At 44.5% G+C, this 21760-nt stretch overlaps 3 protein-coding genes across 3 annotated transcripts in view; all 3 read left to right on the plus strand.

Annotated features, from left to right (window-relative positions):
* col23a1a (collagen type XXIII alpha 1 chain a) overlaps positions 1-15087 on the plus strand; it is a 121822-nt gene extending 106735 nt beyond the window's left edge. The window contains exons 11-30 of the mRNA XM_079744810.1: positions 653-679; positions 884-910; positions 1064-1117; positions 1202-1261; positions 1516-1569; positions 2100-2177; positions 2483-2506; positions 5209-5253; positions 5393-5437; positions 5538-5618; positions 5727-5780; positions 6322-6378; positions 7297-7323; positions 7856-7915; positions 9077-9148; positions 9238-9264; positions 9708-9761; positions 10229-10315; positions 11564-11602; positions 12822-15087. Coding sequence (XP_079600936.1) covers positions 653-679; positions 884-910; positions 1064-1117; positions 1202-1261; positions 1516-1569; positions 2100-2177; positions 2483-2506; positions 5209-5253; positions 5393-5437; positions 5538-5618; positions 5727-5780; positions 6322-6378; positions 7297-7323; positions 7856-7915; positions 9077-9148; positions 9238-9264; positions 9708-9761; positions 10229-10315; positions 11564-11602; positions 12822-12872 — 1023 coding nt within the window. The 3' untranslated portion in view covers positions 12873-15087. The remainder of the gene's footprint in view (positions 1-652; positions 680-883; positions 911-1063; positions 1118-1201; positions 1262-1515; positions 1570-2099; positions 2178-2482; positions 2507-5208; positions 5254-5392; positions 5438-5537; positions 5619-5726; positions 5781-6321; positions 6379-7296; positions 7324-7855; positions 7916-9076; positions 9149-9237; positions 9265-9707; positions 9762-10228; positions 10316-11563; positions 11603-12821) is intronic.
* A 697-nt stretch (positions 15088-15784) lies between these two features.
* On the plus strand, positions 15785-18683 carry rack1 (receptor for activated C kinase 1). The gene is made up of 8 exons (XM_079744966.1): positions 15785-15986; positions 16419-16590; positions 16992-17139; positions 17277-17372; positions 17575-17685; positions 17944-18084; positions 18277-18387; positions 18570-18683. Exons 1-8 carry the CDS (start codon positions 15878-15880, stop codon positions 18633-18635), a joined length of 954 nt encoding a protein of 317 aa, XP_079601092.1. The 5' UTR covers positions 15785-15877; the 3' UTR covers positions 18636-18683.
* Positions 18684-19363: 680 nt separating this feature from the next.
* nme5 (NME/NM23 family member 5) lies at positions 19364-21545 on the plus strand (the record flags this gene model as incomplete). Its single annotated transcript, XM_079744811.1, has 5 exons — positions 19364-19480; positions 19620-19819; positions 20980-21080; positions 21204-21322; positions 21462-21545. The coding sequence occupies 5 exons, from the start codon at positions 19364-19366 to the stop codon at positions 21543-21545; spliced, it is 621 nt and encodes a 206-aa protein (XP_079600937.1).
* Between the last annotated feature and the right edge of the window lie 215 nt (positions 21546-21760).

Consider the following 21760-nt stretch of genomic DNA (forward strand, 5'->3'; position numbering starts at 1 on the left):
TGTGTAGAACAGATAGTTTGTCTGACACACGATGTCCATCCTCAGCTCTTGGATGACCTCATAGCAGATGCAGCTCCTGAGAACAGAAGTACACCTGATGTGCACACGCACACACACACACACACACGCACACACACACACACCGGGCACATACACAGGCACACACACACACTATCAAACACACACAAAAACACAGTCGATCACACCCGCACACAAACAAACACAATCAAACACAAATGCATACACATTATCAAAAACGCACACATACTATCAGACACACAAACTAACACACAATCAACACACACACACACACACTCAAACAATCAGATAAACATAAATACACACACACACCCACACAAACCAATCAAAAAGGCACAAGTACAATGACATGGACATAAATACACACATCGGCTTGTCCTGGGCCAAGTTAGGAATAGGAGAGACCCTGGGAAAGAACTGACACTGGTCATTATGGGGAGGGTTACGCAAAGGGAATTGCACAATAAACTCTATTTGCACAATCACTGGTTTAATGCCAGTGCGTGCTCATTGCATGTTGAACACTGACACCTAGTGGTCATGTTCAAGTACAGCATGGACCCTGGTCCGATTGGCCAGTGCTCAACCATGACATGTTCTCTGTCTTTCACAGGGTTATCCCGGGCGTGATGGCGTTGAGGTGAGTCAGGTTCTGGTCCTTAAGTATACGACGACGACGATGATGATGATGATGATGACGATGATGATGATGATGATGATGATGATGATGATGGATTGAACTGAGACATCAGGTGTTAATGGGATGTTCTGTACTGATGGATCCTTTGCATGGCAGCGGTCTCTCAGTACGAAACGTAACCCAATATCTCTTCACTGTTCTTAGGGGCAACAAGGACTGCCTGGGAAGCCGGTAAGATATCTGATGGTTCATTAACACCCCCAGTCTCCTTGACACGGGGTATCCACACTAATGATTCATCTCTGCTCAAATCAATGGTGTTTTCGATGGGAAGTCGTCCGTGTCTAACGATTGGTGTTTGATGCGTTCCCATTGAACCAATAGGGAGAGGATGGAGAGCCTGGGCACTCAGGGCCCCAAGGCCCCCCAGGGGACAAGGTAACTAATCCACCACCTTGTCCGAGTGCTCCATCTCTCTATGGAGCCCCCCTGACCCTCTGCCCCCCCCCATGTGTGAAACAGGGCGAGTCAGGCATCGGAGAGAAAGGAGAGAGAGGCACCGACGGGCTCCCTGGATCGAAGGTATGAGACCGGGAATCATCCAGATAGTTCATTCATTGTTAAATTATAGAAATTATGAAATGACCTATTAAATGCAAGTGCAAATAAAATATGAATACAGTATGGAAATAAATGAAAGTAAATAAAGTAAGCTTGTGTAGGGTACCTCCTAGCAGATGATCACCCGTGTTCATTCTGAGGCTGCAGTTAGCGGTTTGCCTCAGGCCGATGTCCCACTATGAAGCTCTGACCCCGCGGTGCTCTGCCTCCCCCAGGGTGACCGGGGGGACGTCGGGGAGACAGGGACCCAGGGGGCCCCCGGGGCCATGGTAGGTTGTCTGCCCGGTGCTCAGCTCCGGCCCAGGCCGTGGGCAGGAGGCCGATGACAGGATGTCCATTTTGTCCATGATTTTTTTTTTTCATATAATTTGTGTTGAAATTGTAAATAATTATGCTTGGAGATAATAGTTTTGTTTTGAGGATTTCTCGATGCGATACGATATGCGTTACATGGCCCACAGTACCGATAATATCGCTATACAGCGATTCTGCGATAATCGATATATTGTAAGACAATCCTATAACGATATATCACGATATAGGTCAAACGATGAACGTAAAATTACCGTGAGAAGGTGTGCTTGATTTCTGACATTTTTCACGGTCCAAACTGAGTTTTTCAGTTCCTTTTCTTAATAAAAGAAAATGAATGAATTACTTAAAATATTGATAATTTGGCGCCAGTGTATGGATTCTCGGATCTCACGAAGAAGGGCGACGGTATATCGGCGATGGGATATTAGGTCCCCCCTCGAGCACCCCCCCCCTCACTGGTGGCTCTGTCCCCCGATGTCTCCAGGGCCCACCCGGGGAGAAGGGGGCATCAGGCGCCTCAGACATCATCGACTTCAACGGGAAGCTGCTGGACGCCTTCCAGGTGAGCGTGGTCTGAATGGAGCTCTCTGAACAGCTGGGAGACATTTCTCTGTTAAACTGTTTTAAATGGGTGTGTTTTGGAGGATTTTGGATGTTTGGGGAATAAACAGAACCACACAAACAAAACATGTTTTTGTAAAGTTAACGTGATTTGCGATGTTGTCCGAAGGGATGCTCTGCTTAAAGGGCAGCGTGGTGCTGGTGCAGAGCTAAGAGCTGGTGCCTCGGAGCTTCAGCGTAGCGTGGCATGCCACTGGGTATTTTCTCCTCAGCCAAGCTAAACAGGATGCTGTCTCTTCCCGACAGGCTATCAAAGTCATCAGTGTTTCGGTAAACTACCCCGGCGTCTTGGCCTTGGTGTTGTTGGTGTGACCTGAGACTAACACGCATCACATGCACAGATGCACTCAGACCCTGATACCCCAGACCAGCTCTCACTCACATGTTTTACATGTAACCCCTCATCCCCCGGGTGGTGACTACTGGAGTGTGTGTGTGTGTGTGTGTGTGTGTGTGTGTGTGTGTGTGTGTGTGTGTGTGTGTGTGTGTGTGTGTGTGTGTGTGGGTGTGTGTTTGGGTCTGTGTGTGTGTGTGTGTGTGTGTGTGTGTGTGTTTGGGTCTGTGTGTGGGTGCATGCGTGTGTGTGTTTGTGTCTGTGTGTATATATGTGTGTGTGTGTGGGTGTGTGTGTGCGTACATGTGTGTGTGTTTGTGTACTCGTTTGATCACAGCCTAAAAATACGCAGCACCCTCGGCTCCTAACATCAGATATATTGGATGTCAACTTCAGAAGCAGCTAGCATGTAACCGGGCAACCAGCGCTATGAAACCAAACGCCCCCCAATCTGGCGTTGGGGGCGCTCATGCATATGCATACAGGATGCAACCCATTCACGGAGAATAAAATACAGCTGCACCTCTCCCATCAGATAGCACGTAGCCCGGGGACACAGCAACATCTACATCGTCTCTTATCTTGTTCTGCCTGTGTGTGTGTGTGTGTGTGTGTGTGGGTGGGATGCTGTGCTGTGCTGTGTTGTTGGTTTTGCTACTCATTGTGCTATAGAAGCAGATATAATTGGCCTGCCTCAGGGCTAGCTCGTCGTATTTGCGTGGATGTGTGCAACCACTTGTATAAACCTCCAAGACTCTTTCAGTCGGCCCCAGATATCTACCTACTCTGGGGCCCTTGGACCCAGATCTCTCCCTACTCTGGGGCCCTAGGACCCGGCATGCTAATAGCAGATGGCTATCTCTGCAGGGAGGAGTGTTCTGGTCCTGGGGCCCCCAGGGGCCCGGGCCCTGCATGCGAGGGCTGGGCCCCGTGAAAGCGTTACAACGGGGTCACTCACAACACAAACTCAAGATGTTATCGCATGTCTGGTGCCAATGTGGATCAGTTGGCATTAGCTCTGGAGGAGGGTTTTTTATGCATGTGGAGAGGGGATTACCCCCGCCGTCCCACCCTGTGTCTGGTGCTCTGGTGCTGGGAGCGGCCATGCTGAAGTCATTCCCCACCATGACTCCAAGCTGGGATAACGATTTACTCTGAGGAGTTCTGCAGTTTTTTTGTTTATTTGTCTTTTGCCTTGTTCACGTGCTGCTTTTCCGTGTTATTACCTGCATGGGTGGCCCGCACTTGTCCATAATCACATGCGTATAAATATCATACGTTGTTTTGTAAACCTCTAAGGGTCGCCATGGCTATCCCTCAAACAAATTATAATCCAGAGAGTAAACAGGGATGTGCAGATGCATAAAATAAACCCATGACCCCTGGATTGTATTACTGTAACATGGTGCTGCTCACATTGTGTGGAGGATGTGCCGTGAAGACGGGAACTCTGGGAATACACGAAGGAAGCCAAGGATCGTGAAGCCATGCTGGATGCCGGAGCAGACCACATACTACTGTATGTAGTAACATACCACATACAGTAGTATGTAGTGGCATACTACTGTATGTAGTAACATACCACATACAGTAGTATGTTACTACATACTACATACAGTAGTATGTAGTGGCATACTACTGTATGTAGTAACATACCACATACAGTAGTATGTTACTACATACTACATACAGTAGTATGTTTCTACATACTACATACAGTAGTATGTTACTACATACTACTGTATGTAGTAACATACCACATACAGTAGTATGTTACTACATACTACATACAGTAGTATGTGGTGGTAGTGGTGGGAATATAAGTAGTAGTAGTAGTAGGGGTAATAGTAGTAGTGGCGGTGGTACTGGTAGTAGTAGAAGTAGCAGTAGCAGTAGTTATACTAGTAGTAATGGTAGTAATAGTACTATTAGTAGTAGTAGCAGCAGCAGTAGTTATACTAGTAGTAGTGATAGTAATAGTACTAGTGGTAGTAGGGGTAGTAGTAGTAGCAGTAGTAGTAGTTATACTAGTAGTCGTGGTAGTAATAGTACTAGTAGTAGTAGTGGGGGTAGTAGTAGTAGCAGTAGCAGTAGTTATACTAGTAGTAGTGGTAGTAATAGTACTAGTAGTAGTAATAGTAGTGGTAGCAGTAGTAGTAGTAGTAGCAGTAGCAGTAGCAGTAGTTATACTAGTAGTAGTGGTAGTAATAGTAGTAGTAGTGAGGGTAGTAGTAGTAGCAGTATCAGTAGTTATACTAGTAGTAGTGGTAGTAATAGTACTAGTAGTAGTAATAGTAGTGGTAGCAGTAGTAGTAGTAGCAGTAGCAGTAGCAGTAGTTATACTAGTAGTAGTGGTAGTAATAGTAGTAGTAGTGGGGGTAGTAGTAGTAGCAGTAGCAGTAGTTATACTAGTAGTAGTGGTAGTAATAGTACTAGTAGTATTAGTGGGGGTAGTAGTAGTAGCAGTAGTAGTAGGTCTTGTAAGAGTAGAAGGATATTAATAGTAGTATCAGTGTGTTTTTAATTGTTGCTGTTGGATAGGAGGGGGACAGGATTGAGATGTTCTCCTTCCACCTAACATGACCTGAGTCTGGGAGATACCGTGGCCCCGTGAGCCGACTGTGTTCTGTCTCCCCAGGGCCCGCCCGGACCCCCAGGCCCTCAAGGCTTCCAGGGAGAAAAGGTCAGTCTTCATTCAAACCCATGGCCTTTATATCGTTACCATGGTTTGATACGTTTCAGCTCATTGGCCTTACATCAAGAACATAGAATGATTCAACCAGCGATTCCAAAACAGTCTTTGTGTCCTCTGGTTTCCTCAGGGCGAGCTGGGCCTACCTGGGCCTTCGGGGTTGGATGGAGAGCAGGTAGGGTTCGTGTCTGGTGTCTGCCTGACCTGTCCTTGGCTCTTTGAGGGTAAACAAGTGGGGGTGTGACCTTCCCCTCGTGTTCCCCTGCTTCCCATAGGGCCCGGTAGGGGACATAGGGGAGACAGGACCGGCTGGACACAGAGGGGAGAAGGGCGAGATGGGGCTGTCTGGTCCCGCTGTAAGTATTAGGACCTGCATGCCGTTCACTGGGAGTGATCGTAGCGTCGGGCTCCATGTGTTGATGGCTGCGGAGCTGAACGGGATTCTCTTCTTCTCTGTTGGACAGGGTATGGACGGACGGAAAGGAGAGAAAGGGGATTGCAGACTTGAAGATAACCTGGTCAGTGCAAAACATCACATCCTTCTCTTGCTCTCTCGCTCTTGCTCTTTATCACTCTCGCTCTCGCTCTCTCTCTCTCTCTCTCTCTCCCTCTTTCTCTCTCTTTCTCTCTCTCTCTCTCTCTCTCTCTCTCTCTCTCGCTATCATACATAGATGTCATATGCTGTATATGCATTCACACAAATCTATTGCTCTTTGCACCAGAATAACCTAAAAACTGCCAAAGTTTGAGTTAACGTTTTATCCTGTTACAAAATACATAACTTGTGATGACAGTAATTGAGCAGGTGTCATTATTATGTGGAGCAATCAGAAACAAGCAGCTCTCCTGTCTGCACTCCAACCACTTTTAGTGTGCCAATATTAGGGCTTGTGAAAAGCACGTCCCTAGAATAGTGATCACCTTTCGGTGTGAACCTACTTTTCAAGTCGTACAGGTTGGTAGAGATAAGATCGGTTATGTTGGTAACCAGGCTCATATTAGCATGAGGAGCGTGTTAGACACCCTGCTAAGATCTGTGTGCCTGTGCCTGCCCCCCAGGTCCCGATGATAGCCCAGCCGGGCCCCCCAGGGCCCCCTGGCCCTCAGGGGTACATGGTGAGTTCAGTGTGTTACCGTTAAGAGTCCCCAACCGCTGTCAGCTTAAAGTCAGGAAACAGTCCTATTGATCAACCCCTGGAAGGTTAAACAGTCCTATTGACTCAACCACTGTAAGGTTAAACAGTCCTATTGACTCAACCCCTGTAAGGTTAAACAGTCCTGTTGACTCAACCCCTGTAAGGTTAAACAGTCCTATTGACTCAACCCCTGTAAGGTTAAACAGTCCTATTGACTCAACCCCTGTAAGGTTAAACAGTCCTATTGACTCAACCCCTGTAAGGTTAAACAGTCCTACTGACTCAACCCCTGTAAGGTTAAACAGTCCTATTGATCAACCCCTGTAAGGTTAAACAGTCCTGTTGACTAAACCCCTGTAAGGTTAAACAGTCCTATTGACTCAACCCCTGTAAGGTTAAACAGTCCTGTTGACTCAACCCCTGTAAGGTTAAACAGTCCTATTGACTCAACCCCTGTAATGTTAAACAGTCCTGTTGACTCAACCCCTGTAAGGTTAAACAGTCCTACTGACTCAACCCCTGGAAGGTTAAACAGTCCTACTGACTCAACCCCTGTAAGGTTAAACAGTCCTACTGACTCAACCCCTGTAAGGTTAAACAGTCCTGTTGACTCAACCCCTGTAAGGTTAAACAGTCCTGTTGACTCAACCCCTGTAAGGTTAAACAGTCCTGTTGACTCAACCCCTGGAAGGTTAAACAGTCCTATTGACTCAACCCCTGTAAGGTTAAACAGTCCTGTTGACTCAACCCCTGTAAGGTTAAACAGTCCTACTGACTCAACCCCTGGAAGGTTAAACAGTCCTATTGACTCAACCCCTGTAAGGTTAAACAGTCCTACTGACTCAACCCCTGGAAGGTTAAACAGTCCTACTGACTCAACCCCTGCCCTCTCTTGCAGGGACACCATGGAATGCCTGGTCCCAAGGTAAGAGGTCAAGTCTTAATTAACGCTAGAGAAGTCCTTACACAAAAATATAAATCTTCATACATGGTATACAATTCTCTGTACATGATAAACAAGTCCCTATACATGGTTTACAAGTCATCATACATGGTTTACAAGTCCCCATACATGGTTTACAAGTCCCCATACATGGTTTACAAGTCACCATACATGGTTTACAAGTCACCATACATGGTTTACAAGTCACCATTCATGGTTTACAAGTCATCATACATGGTTTACAAGTCACCATTCATGGTTTACAAGTCATCATACATGGTTTACAAGTCACCATTCATGGTTTACAAGTCATCATACATGGTTTACAAGTCATCATACATGGTTTACAAGTCACCATACATGGTTTACAAGTCATCATACATGGTTTACAAGTCATCATACATGGTTTACAAGTCATCATACATGGTTTACAAGTCACCATACATGGTATACAAGTCACTATACATGGTTTACAAGTCATCCTGGTTGCTAAGCGGTGGTCCTTTGCTGTCAGGGTGAACCTGGAGAGGCGATCAGAGGAGAGAAGGGCGTGGCAGGAGCACCTGGACTGAGTGTGAGTAAACCTTCAGCCTCAAGAGAGGGCCGATGATGAGGGGGGGACGGGGGTGATGGTGGTGGTGATGATGATGAGGATGATGATGGTGATGATGATGAAGATGGTGAGGATGATGAGGATGATGATGATGGCGATGATGATGATCAGGGTGATGAGAGTGATGATGATGGGGAGAGGGATGATGAAGGTGATGATGATGAAGATGGTGATGGTGAGGATGATGATGAGAGTGATGGTGATGATGATGAGGATGATGAGAGTGATGGTGATGGTGATGGGGAGAGGGATGTTGAAGGTGATGATGATGAAGATGGTGATGGTGAGGATGATGAGGATGATGATGATGGCGATGATGATGGTGGTGATGATGATGATGATGTTGGTGGTGATGATGATGATGAGGATGATGATGATGAGGATGATGATGATGAGGATGAGGATGAGGATGATGATGATGGTGGTGATGATGATGATGATGATGGTGATGATGATGATGGTGGTGATGATGATGATGATGAGGAGGATGATGGTGGTGATGAGGATGATGATGATGAGGATGATGATGATGAGGATGAGGATGAGGATGATGATGATGGTGGTGATGATGATGATGATGGTGATGATGATGATGAGGATGAGGATGAGGATGATGATGATGGTGGTGATGATGATGATGATGATGATGGTGATGATGATGATGGTGGTGATGATGATGATGAGGAGGATGATGGTGGTGATGATGATGATGAGGATGATGATGATGATGGTGATGATGATGGTGATGGTGAGGATGATGATGATGATGGTGGTGATGATGATGAGGATGATGATGATGGTGAGGATGATGATGATGATGGTGGTGATGATGATGAGGATGATGATGATGATGATGGTGGTGATGATGATGAGGAGGAGGATGATGAGGATGATGTTGGTGATGATGATGAGGAGGAGGATGATGATGATGATGGTGGTGATGATGACGAGGAGGATGGTGAGGACGATGATGATGATGATGGTGAGGATGATGATGATGATGGTGGTGATGATGATGAGGATGATGATGATGATGATAATGGTGGTGATGATGATGAGGAGGAGGATGATGTTGATGATGACGAGGAGGAGGATGACGTTAGTTTATTATTCGTCCCATAGGGGTTGGACGGCCTCCCGGGGCCGTCTGGGCCGGGAGGATTAGTGGGGCTCCCAGGTGCCAAGGGAGAAAAGGTACTGAGACGACTGTCACCACCAACATCACACATCTGCTTCTATCGAGGCCTTACGTGTCATTCTAATTATTAAATATTTGTTTACAGGGGAAGTTAGGAGAGCCCGGAATGGATGTAAGTAAAAGGTTCTTTAAACATTCATACTGTAGTTCCTTAAATACGACTTTAGATTCAGATCTACAGTCAGATGTCAGACTGGCTGAAATCGGGCGTTTCACTTTATTTCGCTTCATATTTGTGTCGACCAATCATGTAGCTAGAGGCGGGGATCTGTAAGCATGTGATTGGCCAACACAAACTCAGCCAGCGGTAGTAAACTTTACGAAGTGTCTGTAAAGGTTTCAAATCCCCTCTGTGCTGACTGACCACCATGGAAATACCCTTCTGAAGAAACATCCACTCCGATTCTACGGTAGAATATCTCCGCAAAAAAGCAGGAAGCTGTGCGTAGCTCCGCCCCTGGCAGTTGTTAGTGTTCTGCGAGGGCTGTGTCATGTCCCCAGAGTTCTGTAATAACAGACTGCTGATCCCAGCTCCTCAATGCTCTGTTTTTCCAGGGTTTTCCAGGTCTGACGGGAGGAAAAGGCGATCGGGGCGATAGAGGAGACAAGGTGATTGGAGGATCGCTTCCAAACACACATATTTCAGCTGTAGCACAATAAAAATCCCAGCAAAGTAGATTCAAAGTAATTCTATATGTGTTATTTATTGAGCAAACAGTCCTTTCTGATGCATCTCTGTGTGACTTTGACTGACCTGTATGTTCCTGTTTGTGTGTGTGTGTGTGTTTGTGTGTGTGTTTGTGTGTGTGTGTGTGTTTGTGTGTGCACCTTTTTGTGTGTGTGTTTATGTGTGTGTGTGTGTCTGCGTCTGTGTTTTTCTCTTTGTGGGTGTGCGTGTGTGTATGCATTTGTCTGTGCGTCTTTATGTGTGCGTCTTTGTGTGTATGTTTGTGTGTCTTTGTGTGGGTGTGTGTGGTTGTGTGTGCGTCTTCGTGGGTGTGTGTTTGTGTGTCTGCGCGTCTTTGTGTGTGTGTGTGTGTGTGTGTGTGTGTGTGTGTGTGTGTGTGTGTCTCCAGGGGGACAGGGGGACAGTGGGGAAGCGAGGGCTGAAGGGGCAGAAAGGCGAGCAGGGCCCCCCCGGGCTGGACCAGCCCTGTCCTGTGGTATGTCCCCCCCCCCCCGTGCACTAACGTCTGTCTCTCACACACACACACACACACACACGCACATACCTACACACCCACAGATATCCACTTTAAGTTACATTATCGGGTTGATAATTCAAAAACGGTCCCTTATCCACTGTAGGTATTTAGTAGTGAGGATCTGGGAGTGCATGTCTGTGTGCGTTCCAGCGCAGAATATAAATAAATAGCACTAGCTCTTACTAGTTACACGAGCTCAATGTAGAAAAATATATTAATTGATTTAATGTGTCAACTCATTTGTAACTTTATGCTCTTTCACCCTTATATTGTATCTTTCCCTTCCACTCAATGTGCTATTCCAATTATTTCCTGTGTGTGCTTGCCTGAGTCTCTCTTTCTCTTTCTCTCTCGCTCTCTCTCTCTCTCTCTCTCTCTCTGTCACTCTCTCTCTCTCTGTCTCTCTCTGTCTCTCTCTCTCTCTCTGTCTCTCTCTCTCCATCTCGCGCTCTCTCTCTCACTCTGCTTCTCTCTGTCTCTCTCTCTGTCTCTCTCTCTCTCTCTGTCTTTCTCTCTCTCTCTGTCTCTCTCTCTCTCTCTCTCTCTGTCTCTCTCTCTCTCCATCTCTCTCTCTCTCTCTCTCTCTCTCTGTCTCTCTCTCTCTCTCTCTCTCTCTCTCTCTCTGCTTCTCTCTCTCTGTCTCTCTCTCTGCTTCTCTCTCTGTCTCTCCCTCTCTCTCTCTCCATCTCTCTCTCTCTCTGTCTCTTTCTCCATCTCTCTCTCTCTCTCTCTCTCTCTCTCTCTCTCTCTCTCTCTCTCTCTCTCTCTCTCTGCATAATGGTCGGCTGCTCCTGCTGACAGGGTTGTAACGGACCCAAAGGCCTCTCAGATGGGGCCGCTCTCTCTGATCCTTCACCTCCTCTTCCTCCTACGGCCCCCGGGGCCCCCGGGGGCCCCTGTCCTGTGGTACAGTATCTTCTCCCTCTTTTCTGTTTCCATATTTTCCTTGTGTCTTGAATCTCACTGCCTTGCTTCAGACACACTTTTGCAACTTCTGTCATTCTGTCTACTTTCCCTCTGACTGGCTTCCCTAAACTAGCCCCATTAAGGTTCTGGAAGTGTGAATTGAAATGCAAAGGAACCCACGAGTTTTCAATTTGATATCATTTTCGTAAAACCAGTGGTGAGATGTCCTCTGAAAGGCGATATTTGGGTCATTCTTCTAACTGCCATTGCCTTTGCTTCTCTATTCTCTCTCATCCTTAGGGCCAAGATGGACTACCAATACAAGGTTGCTGGCACAAGGTGAGACCGATTGAATCAGATTTAGCAATTAAGACAAGACAAATGTAGATACCAAAATAAACACTGAGCGGTGATTGATGATTAAATTATCCCAAGACAGATTATAATTATTAACCAAATCAAAACTAAAGGAAGGATTTATATGTTGGGACGTCCCCAAAAATCATGATGCTTGTTGCTGTTTCTTAATCACAGCTAATGAGTATTTTCCTCTTGACAGGTTTTTATCAAAACTTGTGTAGCATGGAAGCTGACATAAGAAAGTGTTTTGCATTTCATTTAGCCTAACCTTTCAGACACTGCGCAAGAAGGCGTACCACAGCTTGAGTTTGCAAATGACCTGAATTTCACTAATGAACTAGTCAGCATTTCACCGAGTGAGCGAGCTGCAAAGTGCTTAATACACGTGTAGTTACACAAGCATAACCTTGTTAATTACTATTATTTTGTGTGGCACTTTTCTTAAACTGAAACAGGGGCATATTGTAAGTACATACAAGCACGGAGTTTGAAACCGATGATGCCTTGCTTATTTAACATACGAGTGTCAGTCTGCCAAATGATTTGGTGTTCTGCTAACGACCCGTCCTCTCCCTCTCTTGCAGTGATAACTAACCAGCAGCATGGCATCTGTACATATTGATATGGTATATATTGCAACTGAATACTACAGCAAACGCCCCCTCGTCATCTTTTTTTAAAGCCTTTTTATATAATATATAGAGATTTCTAACATGGACCTTTTCGTGGCTCGACGGATGTTAATGACTTTTGCCCAAGTCATGAGTTCTTCAGATGAAGTTTTTGAGCTCCAGCAGTGCTGGCAATCCCACCGAGACACGAAGTAGAGGAGGCAGAGGACCCCGCATACAGAAGGACTTTGTCTGTGCAAAGCGAGGACAGACTGGGGATGCAGCGGCCTTACTAACACTGCGGGGAGTCTCACCCTGGGCCCGGCCTGATTGTGAATGCTGCATGGCAGTGACAATGTGTGGGCTCTCTTAGCCTCACAGATAACCATTGGGTTGGATGGACAGATTCCCCTAGTGTGGTTTATAGAAGAATGTCTGGATCAGTACTCTCCACCTTCTCTCTCTCTCTCTCTCTCTCTCTCTCTCTCTCTCTCTCTCTCTCTCTCTCTCTCTCTCCCTCCCTCTCTCTCTCCCTCTCTCTCTCTTGCTCTCTCTCTCTCTCGTTCTCTCGCTCTACTTTCTGAAAGGAGGAGATGGCAAGGCAGAAGCTTAAACGCAAGCGTCTCTCTCAGCCCTGAACAGAAGAGAGGGTTCCTAGGGGGGACAGGAAGGAGACGCAGATGGACAAGAGAGCATATGGGACTACACTGCCCTCTGGGAAGCAGAGAAAACCATGGAAGGCCTTTTGTGGCACACGCAACGCTCAGATCCGCTGTGACAGACATTCACCAGGAGGGGTTGCCAGAGTACACGCCATATCCACATTCATCGGAGGAGGACTCCAGCACCCATGTCTGTTACGATAACGTTACCAGGTGGCGGTAAAACAGCTCTTTGCTCCGGGTCATTGAGGTCACTGGCACATACAGAGAGGATAAACCAAGTAGAATTTATTGAACGTGTTGTTGCTGATCTATTGGTTTATGCATTTACAGATTCAGTTGATTGTGGAGATCCACTGTGATGCTGTATGTCATTCTTACAGCGTATATTACATGGTCTCTTTATCTTTGCAAACCAAAAACCTTAAGCTATTCTAGTTATATTTTATTTTAAATCAAACAGTCTTTGACATTCTTTACATTCAACCTGGCCATAGGCTTTTCTCTTCTTTATGACTTTTTGACAGTCCTTGCATTTGACTTGTGGTGTTTTGTATTGTTTAGTTTCATTCTTATCGACTCAAGTAACATGTTGCATTCCTGTGCATTTATGTTTTTGTATAGAATACTCAAAATGTGTATTTGAGTACAAGCCAGTACTGAAGGAACCATATACAGTAATTAGAACGATGCAGAAGTGTGTTGGCTCTAAGCAGATCCATTTTTTGGTTAATTCTTCTCCTTCTTCCTTTTTTTGCTCAAAATAGTCTTGTATCAAATGCTTGTCAGTCAAGTGTTATGTATTTTCATTGACCTATCTCTTAATCATAGGTTAAAACGTGTTATGTTGCCATGGCTTTTGAGCACCAAAATAATTGCTTGCCATGTTTTTCTGAGAAAAGTTGTGGGTTTATAAAGACATAAATATTATTATTACACACTCTGATACACATTCTTAGTGTGTCTCTATTTAACTCTTACACACACAGTGAAACACACACACTCCCACACACATACATGCTCTCTGGGAATTTAAAACAAAGATTGATTGCAGCAGGCTAGTACTCAGAGATTTCAAGGCTCTTGTACAAACAAGACGAATGTTTGAAATTGCTTTTTTTTCCCTGTCCTTTTTGTTGATACTTAAAGATGATTACGTTTGAATTCATTCGTAGACGTTGTTTGAAGGTGTAAACTAGTATGTGTTTACTAGATTAATTTCCGTTTTGGGATTGAGGTCAGTGCTCAACTATTGATAGGAAAGATATATAATTTCATCAGATCATTTATTGAATTTGTTTATTACCTGGACATAGTTGACTACAGTGAAGCAACCACAGCGTCTTATTAATGGTTATTTATGTTTATAATGATCAGTTAGAGTTAATTACTCATGTTTGTTTTTATTTTAATACGAGTAAGTAATTGTAGATCGATTTCACCAGCAATACACATAGATTTTAATATCTATAGGCCAATTCTATTTTTGATTGCATAATTCTTCAAATAATGTTTTTGTGTGGCAGGGTAATTGCTATAGCTACAAGCTAATGGCAAGGTCAATTGTAAAATGTCTTCATTGTGAAACAGCAAACATCCCAGATATGATCATCAAAATGACCTTCAGCATGATTGGTAAGTCTGATCAAGACTTGTAAATCAAATGTGCCATAACTACCATTATTAAAAAGTCCATATAGGTTAACCAAAGCAATTGGTGTTTCAAATCAGATATTTTCTGATTTGTTTGAATTGCAGATTCATCACCCACTTTTCTTATTTAATGGGTAGCATACCATATTCTGGATAAGTCAATTACATGCAACTGAAAGTCATGGCATGCTGAAATAGAGTGGAAATTGAGTCAACAATTCAGTAACTTCTTAATGACAGTTGTACATGCCTGTTTGATGGGATTCTGATAGTTATCTGTCACCTACATCGTTATGTGTTTATTTCTTTAACAGATTCTATCAGAGTACCTTCAGTGGGCCTATATGCATAGCAGCATCTGATAAGAATTAATTAGAAACAATTTCAGTATTATTTTTTGACTTGTATGTTTATTTGTTTCTGAATGGATGTAAAAGTATTGAGCTATTTTTGTAATTAATCAACTTTGCTTAACGAACATTCTGGTCGACTCAACATGTAGACTGCAATTAATAATCCCTTGTCTAAAACAGTTTGTGTATGGAATAAAGAATTGAGTTAAATAACCAAACATGTTTCTATTATTTAGTACATCGACCATGAGCCCGTTGAAATAAGGGTATAAAAAGGGTGGTAAATTTGCTGTTCGATGATTTCACATTTATATATATATATATATATACAATAATAATAAATACGTATAAATATAAATAATAAATTAAAGATATATATATATATATATATATATATATATATATATATATATATATATATATATATATATATATATATATAATATATATATATATATATATATATATATATATATATATATATATATATATATATATATATATATATATATATTATATATATATATATATATATATATATATATATATATATATATACATGTATATATATATATATGAATATATATGAATAGAATGAATAGGTCCCACTATCGAATATAATCGAGGACTGTGCTCTGATAGCTCTATAAGCTTGTAAACTTACTTTTGCATACAATATACAACTACCACAACAACCAAGATAAGCGTATGGAAAAGTGCTGGTTATTTTTTATTGCTTTTTATTAGTAAAACTTTCATTTCGGGTAGTTATTCTGCTTGTTCCTCACTAGCTGTTAGCATTAGCTTCCTAACTCCCAGCGTCCTTTGCGGCTCCTCTCGACCCCTCAAAGGTTTTGTATCCGGCTACGTACTTCCTTTTTCTCTGTGCCCTAATGCGATGAGGACCTAGGGAGACCTGGACCTCGAAAGAATCTAAATCCATCTTAGCAAAAGGCACCACCAAACGTCGCCAAGATGACCGAGCAGATGACAGTGAGGGGTACCCTTAAGGGCCACACCGGTTGGGTCACCCAAATCGCGACTACTCCACAGTTTCCCGACATGATTCTGTCTGCGTCCCGAGGTGAGCATTTCCACCGGAGCCTAGCCCCAAATGCTAACGTTAGCGTGCTCGCCCTAACCGGGGGACTGTGCTTTGCATTTACTGGGCCGATTCTGTGTTCACCCGTGAAACGCCAGAATTGTGTCCTCCGTGCATTTGTAAAAACCGACCCGCGGGCTGTGTTTGTGGACCCTCTCGGAGGGTCCGAGGCCTACCGGCAGGTCCAACGGGGCTAGGGTTAGCATGTCTCGGCTCTACCCCAGCACCCTAATAAACGTGACACGTGTGCTGAAATGGGGGATCTATGAACCTGTCAGGTCCATTGGTGTTAGTTGCCGTCAGTTTTGTAATACTGGTGCAGTTCTGTCGATTGATCAGCCTGTTATATTGGTGGGCTGGATGTGATGTCCTGAATGTGTACCAAGTCCTTGTTGTATGGTTTCCGTTTTTCAGACAAGTCTGTCATCATGTGGAAGTTGACCCGTGATGAGACCAGCTACGGAACCCCCCAGCGTGCTCTCCAGGGCCACTCTCACTTCGTGAGTGATGTTGTCATCTCCTCCGATGGGCAGTTCGCGCTGTCTGGATCCTGGGACGGCACCCTGAGGCTGTGGGACCTCACCACGTAGGTCTTGCAGTATTTTGCATTTCCTTGGTCTGTCTGCGTACAAACCTGCCCTTCGTTTGAATAGGCTTAACAGTCAGTTGATACAGATGAGAAATGGCAATGTCAACCGCCAGCTTGAAAGTCGAATGCATGGCCTATATAAGTTCCTCTCTTCCTATTTACTTGTGTCAAGTGTGCAGGTTAGAGTTGTGATGGAAAATATTTCAATGCTATCTGTTTTCAATGACGATAAAGAGGCTGTTTCTGAACTCGACCTGCACCCTTAGCAAAACATCTGGCCTTATTTCCTTAAACAGTCCTGGAACTGTATTTTTCCATTGCGTTAGTCATCATGATTGCTTCCAGGCCGATGGACAATAGAAGTATCGGCGTTGACATGCATGTTTCTCTCTCCTCAGCGGCCTCACCACCCGTCGCTTTGTCGGCCACACCAAGGATGTTCTGAGCGTTGCCTTCTCCGCTGATAACCGACAGATTGTGTCTGGTTCTCGCGACAAGACCGTCAAGCTGTGGAACACCCTGGGTGTCTGCAAGTACACCATCCAGGTACATTGGCAGCTTGTTGTCCAGCTCTGGCCCACCGGGACTCGCAGGTCGGCTTTGGACCATTTCATCCTGGTTAGGTGGGGATCAGTTGACGCTAAACCCTTGTGTCTGACCCATGTTCCCCTCTCCTGTTTCAGGACGAGAGCCACTCTGAGTGGGTGTCCTGCGTGCGTTTCTCCCCCAACAGCAGCAACCCCATCATCGTGTCCTGCGGCTGGGACAAGATGGTTAAGGTACGGTAAGCTGTTTGTTCAGAACATCCATTATCCAACAGGCGTGTGTCTGGTCTTTGCCCGATGATGACCAAACTTTGCATGTATTACCTGAATGTATGTGATGACTTATCAAGTATGAGGGCAGTTCACACACGAGATGGCTTTTGAAACATGGCAGGTCGCAGGGAAGTGGGTGCTAACATTCTGCTCCTGTTGCTAGGTGTGGAACCTGGCTAACTGCAAGCTGAAGACCAACCACATTGGTCACACCGGCTACCTGAACACAGTTACCGTTTCCCCCGATGGCTCCCTGTGCGCTTCCGGTGGAAAGGTACGGTTAAGCATTGAGCCACACTACTACTGGGATGTGGAACTCCCATGTCATGAACTTAGTGTCAAGTGTGCAGGTTAGAGTTGTGATGGAAAATATTTCAATGCTATCTGTTTTCAATGATGATAAAGAGGCTGTTTCTGAACTCTCCCTGCACCCTTAACAGAAGTCCTGATCTCCTTAAACAGTCCTGGAACTGTCCTTTTTGTTGCACTGTGGCCTTGCCTGACTCTTGACACACTTCCTTGCTCACCTCAGGACGGTCAGGCGATGCTGTGGGACCTGAACGAGGGCAAACACTTGTACACCCTGGACAGTGGTGACAACATCAACGCCCTCTGCTTCAGCCCCAACCGATACTGGCTATGCGCTGCTACTGGCCCTAGCATCAAGATCTGGGTACGGGCACCTCTAGTGTCTAATGTGTGGAAATAAAACCCAAAAGAGCAATGATGAAATTCATCTTTGCCTACTGTATTTTCTGTGATGATAAAGAGGCTGTTTCCGAGCTCACACCTTGGCTTGTCTTTGAGGTTGTGATCAGTTTCCCTCTTGCCCGGTTACTAATGTACTTGAATGTTGTGTTTCTAGGATCTTGAGGGTAAGATCATCGTCGATGAGCTGAGACAGGAAGTGATCAGCACCAACAGCAAGGCGGAGCCCCCCCAGTGTACTTCCCTGGCCTGGTCTGCTGATGGACAGGTAACGTGCATGTGGCTGTTGATCACATGTATTCCCCTTCCCCAGTGATTATAATATTTCACATTAACCTCTGATGTCTACTGAAGATATCCCTGCAAATATGAGGGGAAACTGCTGACTATTGTCACGGTGAGCTCATCTATATATACCTTTCTAACATGGCTCAATGTTTGTTCCCTCAGACCCTGTTTGCCGGCTACACTGACAGCCTGATCAGAGTGTGGCAGGTCACCATTGGAACCCGATAATGCGTTCCAGAGATGATTGGTTAAATAAAAGACAGACTTTGAAAAGAATTTGTGCCATGGTGTTGCTGCCTTTTTGTCGGCTGTATATTCCCTTCAGCGTAGGTTTGCTAACGTGGATGTATATTAATGGTTGACTATTGTATTTAATTGACGCCTGTCTTAAAACTATTATACTCAATTAAAAAATCTTTATTTTTCAGTTAGGAACTTCGTTTGCGTGGTACATGGTTACAGTGCATTTATGACAGACGCTACAGGATAAACGCACAAGAGAAGTCCACTAACACATAGCTAACTTGGTTTGGGGTGAAGTTTCTGGTTGACCTTTACAATATGATACATTTCAGTTTGTTTAGAAGACTCAACTTCCGACCACCCTAAGAGGTTTGACTTTTTCAGCTTCATGCATACTTATCTAAGCCTAGAAGGTTACTATGGCAAATTTAACAAAATGTGATTACATTTTACTTTGATATATAGTGAAAGTCTTAAAACTAAATTTCAGATTACAAGGATCTACTGAATTGTTGAAAGCAGTTAAACGACATAAGTCTGGAGGGGACGACTTGATGACGAAGTAGGACCCGCCTCTCGGCGTGGCCCGGTTACCTAGCAACATGAGTGTTACACTCCAGAGCCGTTGGTTAACGTAAGCGAGTCGACGCTTAGCGCTTACGTCCTGTGCGATAAACCGGGTTTAGCAGTCAAATGCAGTATAAACTTAAAAGATGACTGACACCTCCATGTATGTCGAGAGAACCCTTGCGCTCATAAAACCAGATGTGGTTCACCTGGCGGAGGAGATCGAGGACGTTATCCTTAGATCTGGCTTCACAATTCTACAGGTGGGTGACCGTAGCTACAGGATCTGCTATTTAAGCGCGACTAGTGCAAGAAATGTTTAAGATGTATATACATTTTTCTTTAATTTTCGTATCCATATGTTTGTGTTCATTGGACATGTATATTCGACATTTTAACCAGCGGCGGAAGCTGCAGCTGAGCCCCGAGCAGTGCAGCGATTTCTACGCGGAGCACTACGGGAAGCTGTCGTTCCCCAGCTTGACGGTGTTCATGAGCTCTGGACCAATCATCGCCCTGGCGCTGGCCCGCGAGAACGCTATCGCCCATTGGAAAGCCCTGATTGGACCAGCCCAAAGAGCCAGAGCGACAGAACCGGAAGGGTCAGTCTGTCAAACTCCAGTTGCTCCAAATATACTTAGATTTTTAATGAAATACTTCATGTTGACAGACGAAAGAAATCAAATGTATATTTATGCGTAATATAATTAGATAATCTGATATGACCCATAATCCTGTCTTAAAACACTAACAAAATTTAGTCCCAATAACTCATGAATGTGCCTTATATAGTCTACACTATAGCCAATATTGAAAAACAAATAATTATAAAATATGATTAAGAAACTGCTTGAACATCAGAACTGAGTGAGACGAATATTGCTCTGCACCTGATTTCAGGAGAGCAACCGGTGGGTTCTACTCAAGAGCTGGACTGAATCATACATTTTTGTTTCACAATCGTGCTTATACAAGCACCGTGTTGCCTTTGGGTCACTTATAACTAATTAAAAAAATAAGATAGGCACTTCAAAACCCAATATGGCCCCCATTGTTTAAGATTGCTGACACTGAAGGACTAGTCCACATTATTAACATTGACCTATATAAATCTATCAAATGTAATGATCTTGGTTTTTGGTTTAGCATGCAAAATGCCCATTCTGCAAATTTCATACCTCTTAAGTCTCAAACGTATAAGTTTCTTTCTCTTAGTTCCACCCTCTCTGAGGTGGCTTTGCCTTGCGGTTCATGACCAATGAACTGTGTTCTGCTGCTTCCTCCAGCACTGGTTGAACCGTCAAATATCTTCCAATCATCCATCCATCTTCTGGCATTAGTGTAGGGTAAGCCTGGGGAATCCCTCTGTGTTTCCAGGCCAGCTGAGAGGCCTATCCCTCCAGCCTGTCCTGGGTAGCCCCCAGATTGTAGACCGACTGGTGAATGTAATCTCAGGACTCAGCCTGCCCCCTTGCAAACCCTGCACAAAGATGGAGGCTCATCTGTTGCTTCTGTCTCTCTTCACTTGTGAATGAGATCCCAAGATACTTGTACTTCTCCACTTGGAATAGTTCTTTCCAAGGGCCCCCCCAAAACTAGAATCCCCCTAAACGGGATCCAGTGGAGCCTGAGGTCATTTCCTGTAGTTCAATGCTGCATGTCAACCAATAGTTATCAAGAACTAAAACAAATGTAAAGAACAATGAATCCTGTTAGTTAATATTTTGGTGCTTCACTAAATGTCTCCTCACATCCTCTACAGCCTGAGAGCCAAGTACGGCACGTCTGACCTGAGAAATGCCCTCCATGGCAGTGAGTCAATGACTGCCGCTCAGAAAGAAATCAAGTTCATGTTCCCAGACTGTAAGTCATTCACACAACATGTTTCATCTTTCAAGATCACCACTGGAAGGGACATTGATTAACCAATCTGTGTAACCACACCCCCGAACCTCCCCACCCTCCCTCTGCCTTGTTCCCCTCCAGCTGTGTGTGAGCCGGTTCCCATGGCCGAGGCTGCAGGAGACTACTTGTCCAAACACGTGAACCCCACTCTGATCATTGGACTGACGGAGCTCTGCAAACAGAAGCCCGTCGACCCTTGTGTAAGTTTACTTTGCTTTGATTATTTGGTACACCTTTTCCCTCCCCACTCGGAGTTTGTTTGTGTTTGAGTGCCGCGGTGCTGGATGATACCCCACTCATGCCTTTGGTCCTTTATTTATGTCACCTTGTCTTCGATAGATTTGGCTGTCCCACTGGCTGATGAGAAATAATCCAAACCAGCCCAAGATAGAGGACGCTGCCGTTGTACAAGAAGCCGAATAAAGAAGAGAAGAATGTATTTTTAGTAAATTTATGTAGTGATTAAAGTTGCCTTCAGTGCATTTTGTTTCATTTTGATTAACAGAAAATGTATAATAGGGTACAACTGCCATTCAAATGTTCTGTACTGATTCTAACGTTGGTGATTTGGTGCTGTTTAAACATCCATCTGCATCATGTAAGAATGCATTGTCAGGATCAGGGATCGGAAACATCTT

The sequence above is a fragment of the Pollachius pollachius genome (genome assembly GCF_949987615.1).
Source record: "Pollachius pollachius genome assembly, chromosome: 10".
NCBI classification, from domain to species: domain Eukaryota; kingdom Metazoa; phylum Chordata; class Actinopteri; order Gadiformes; family Gadidae; genus Pollachius; species Pollachius pollachius.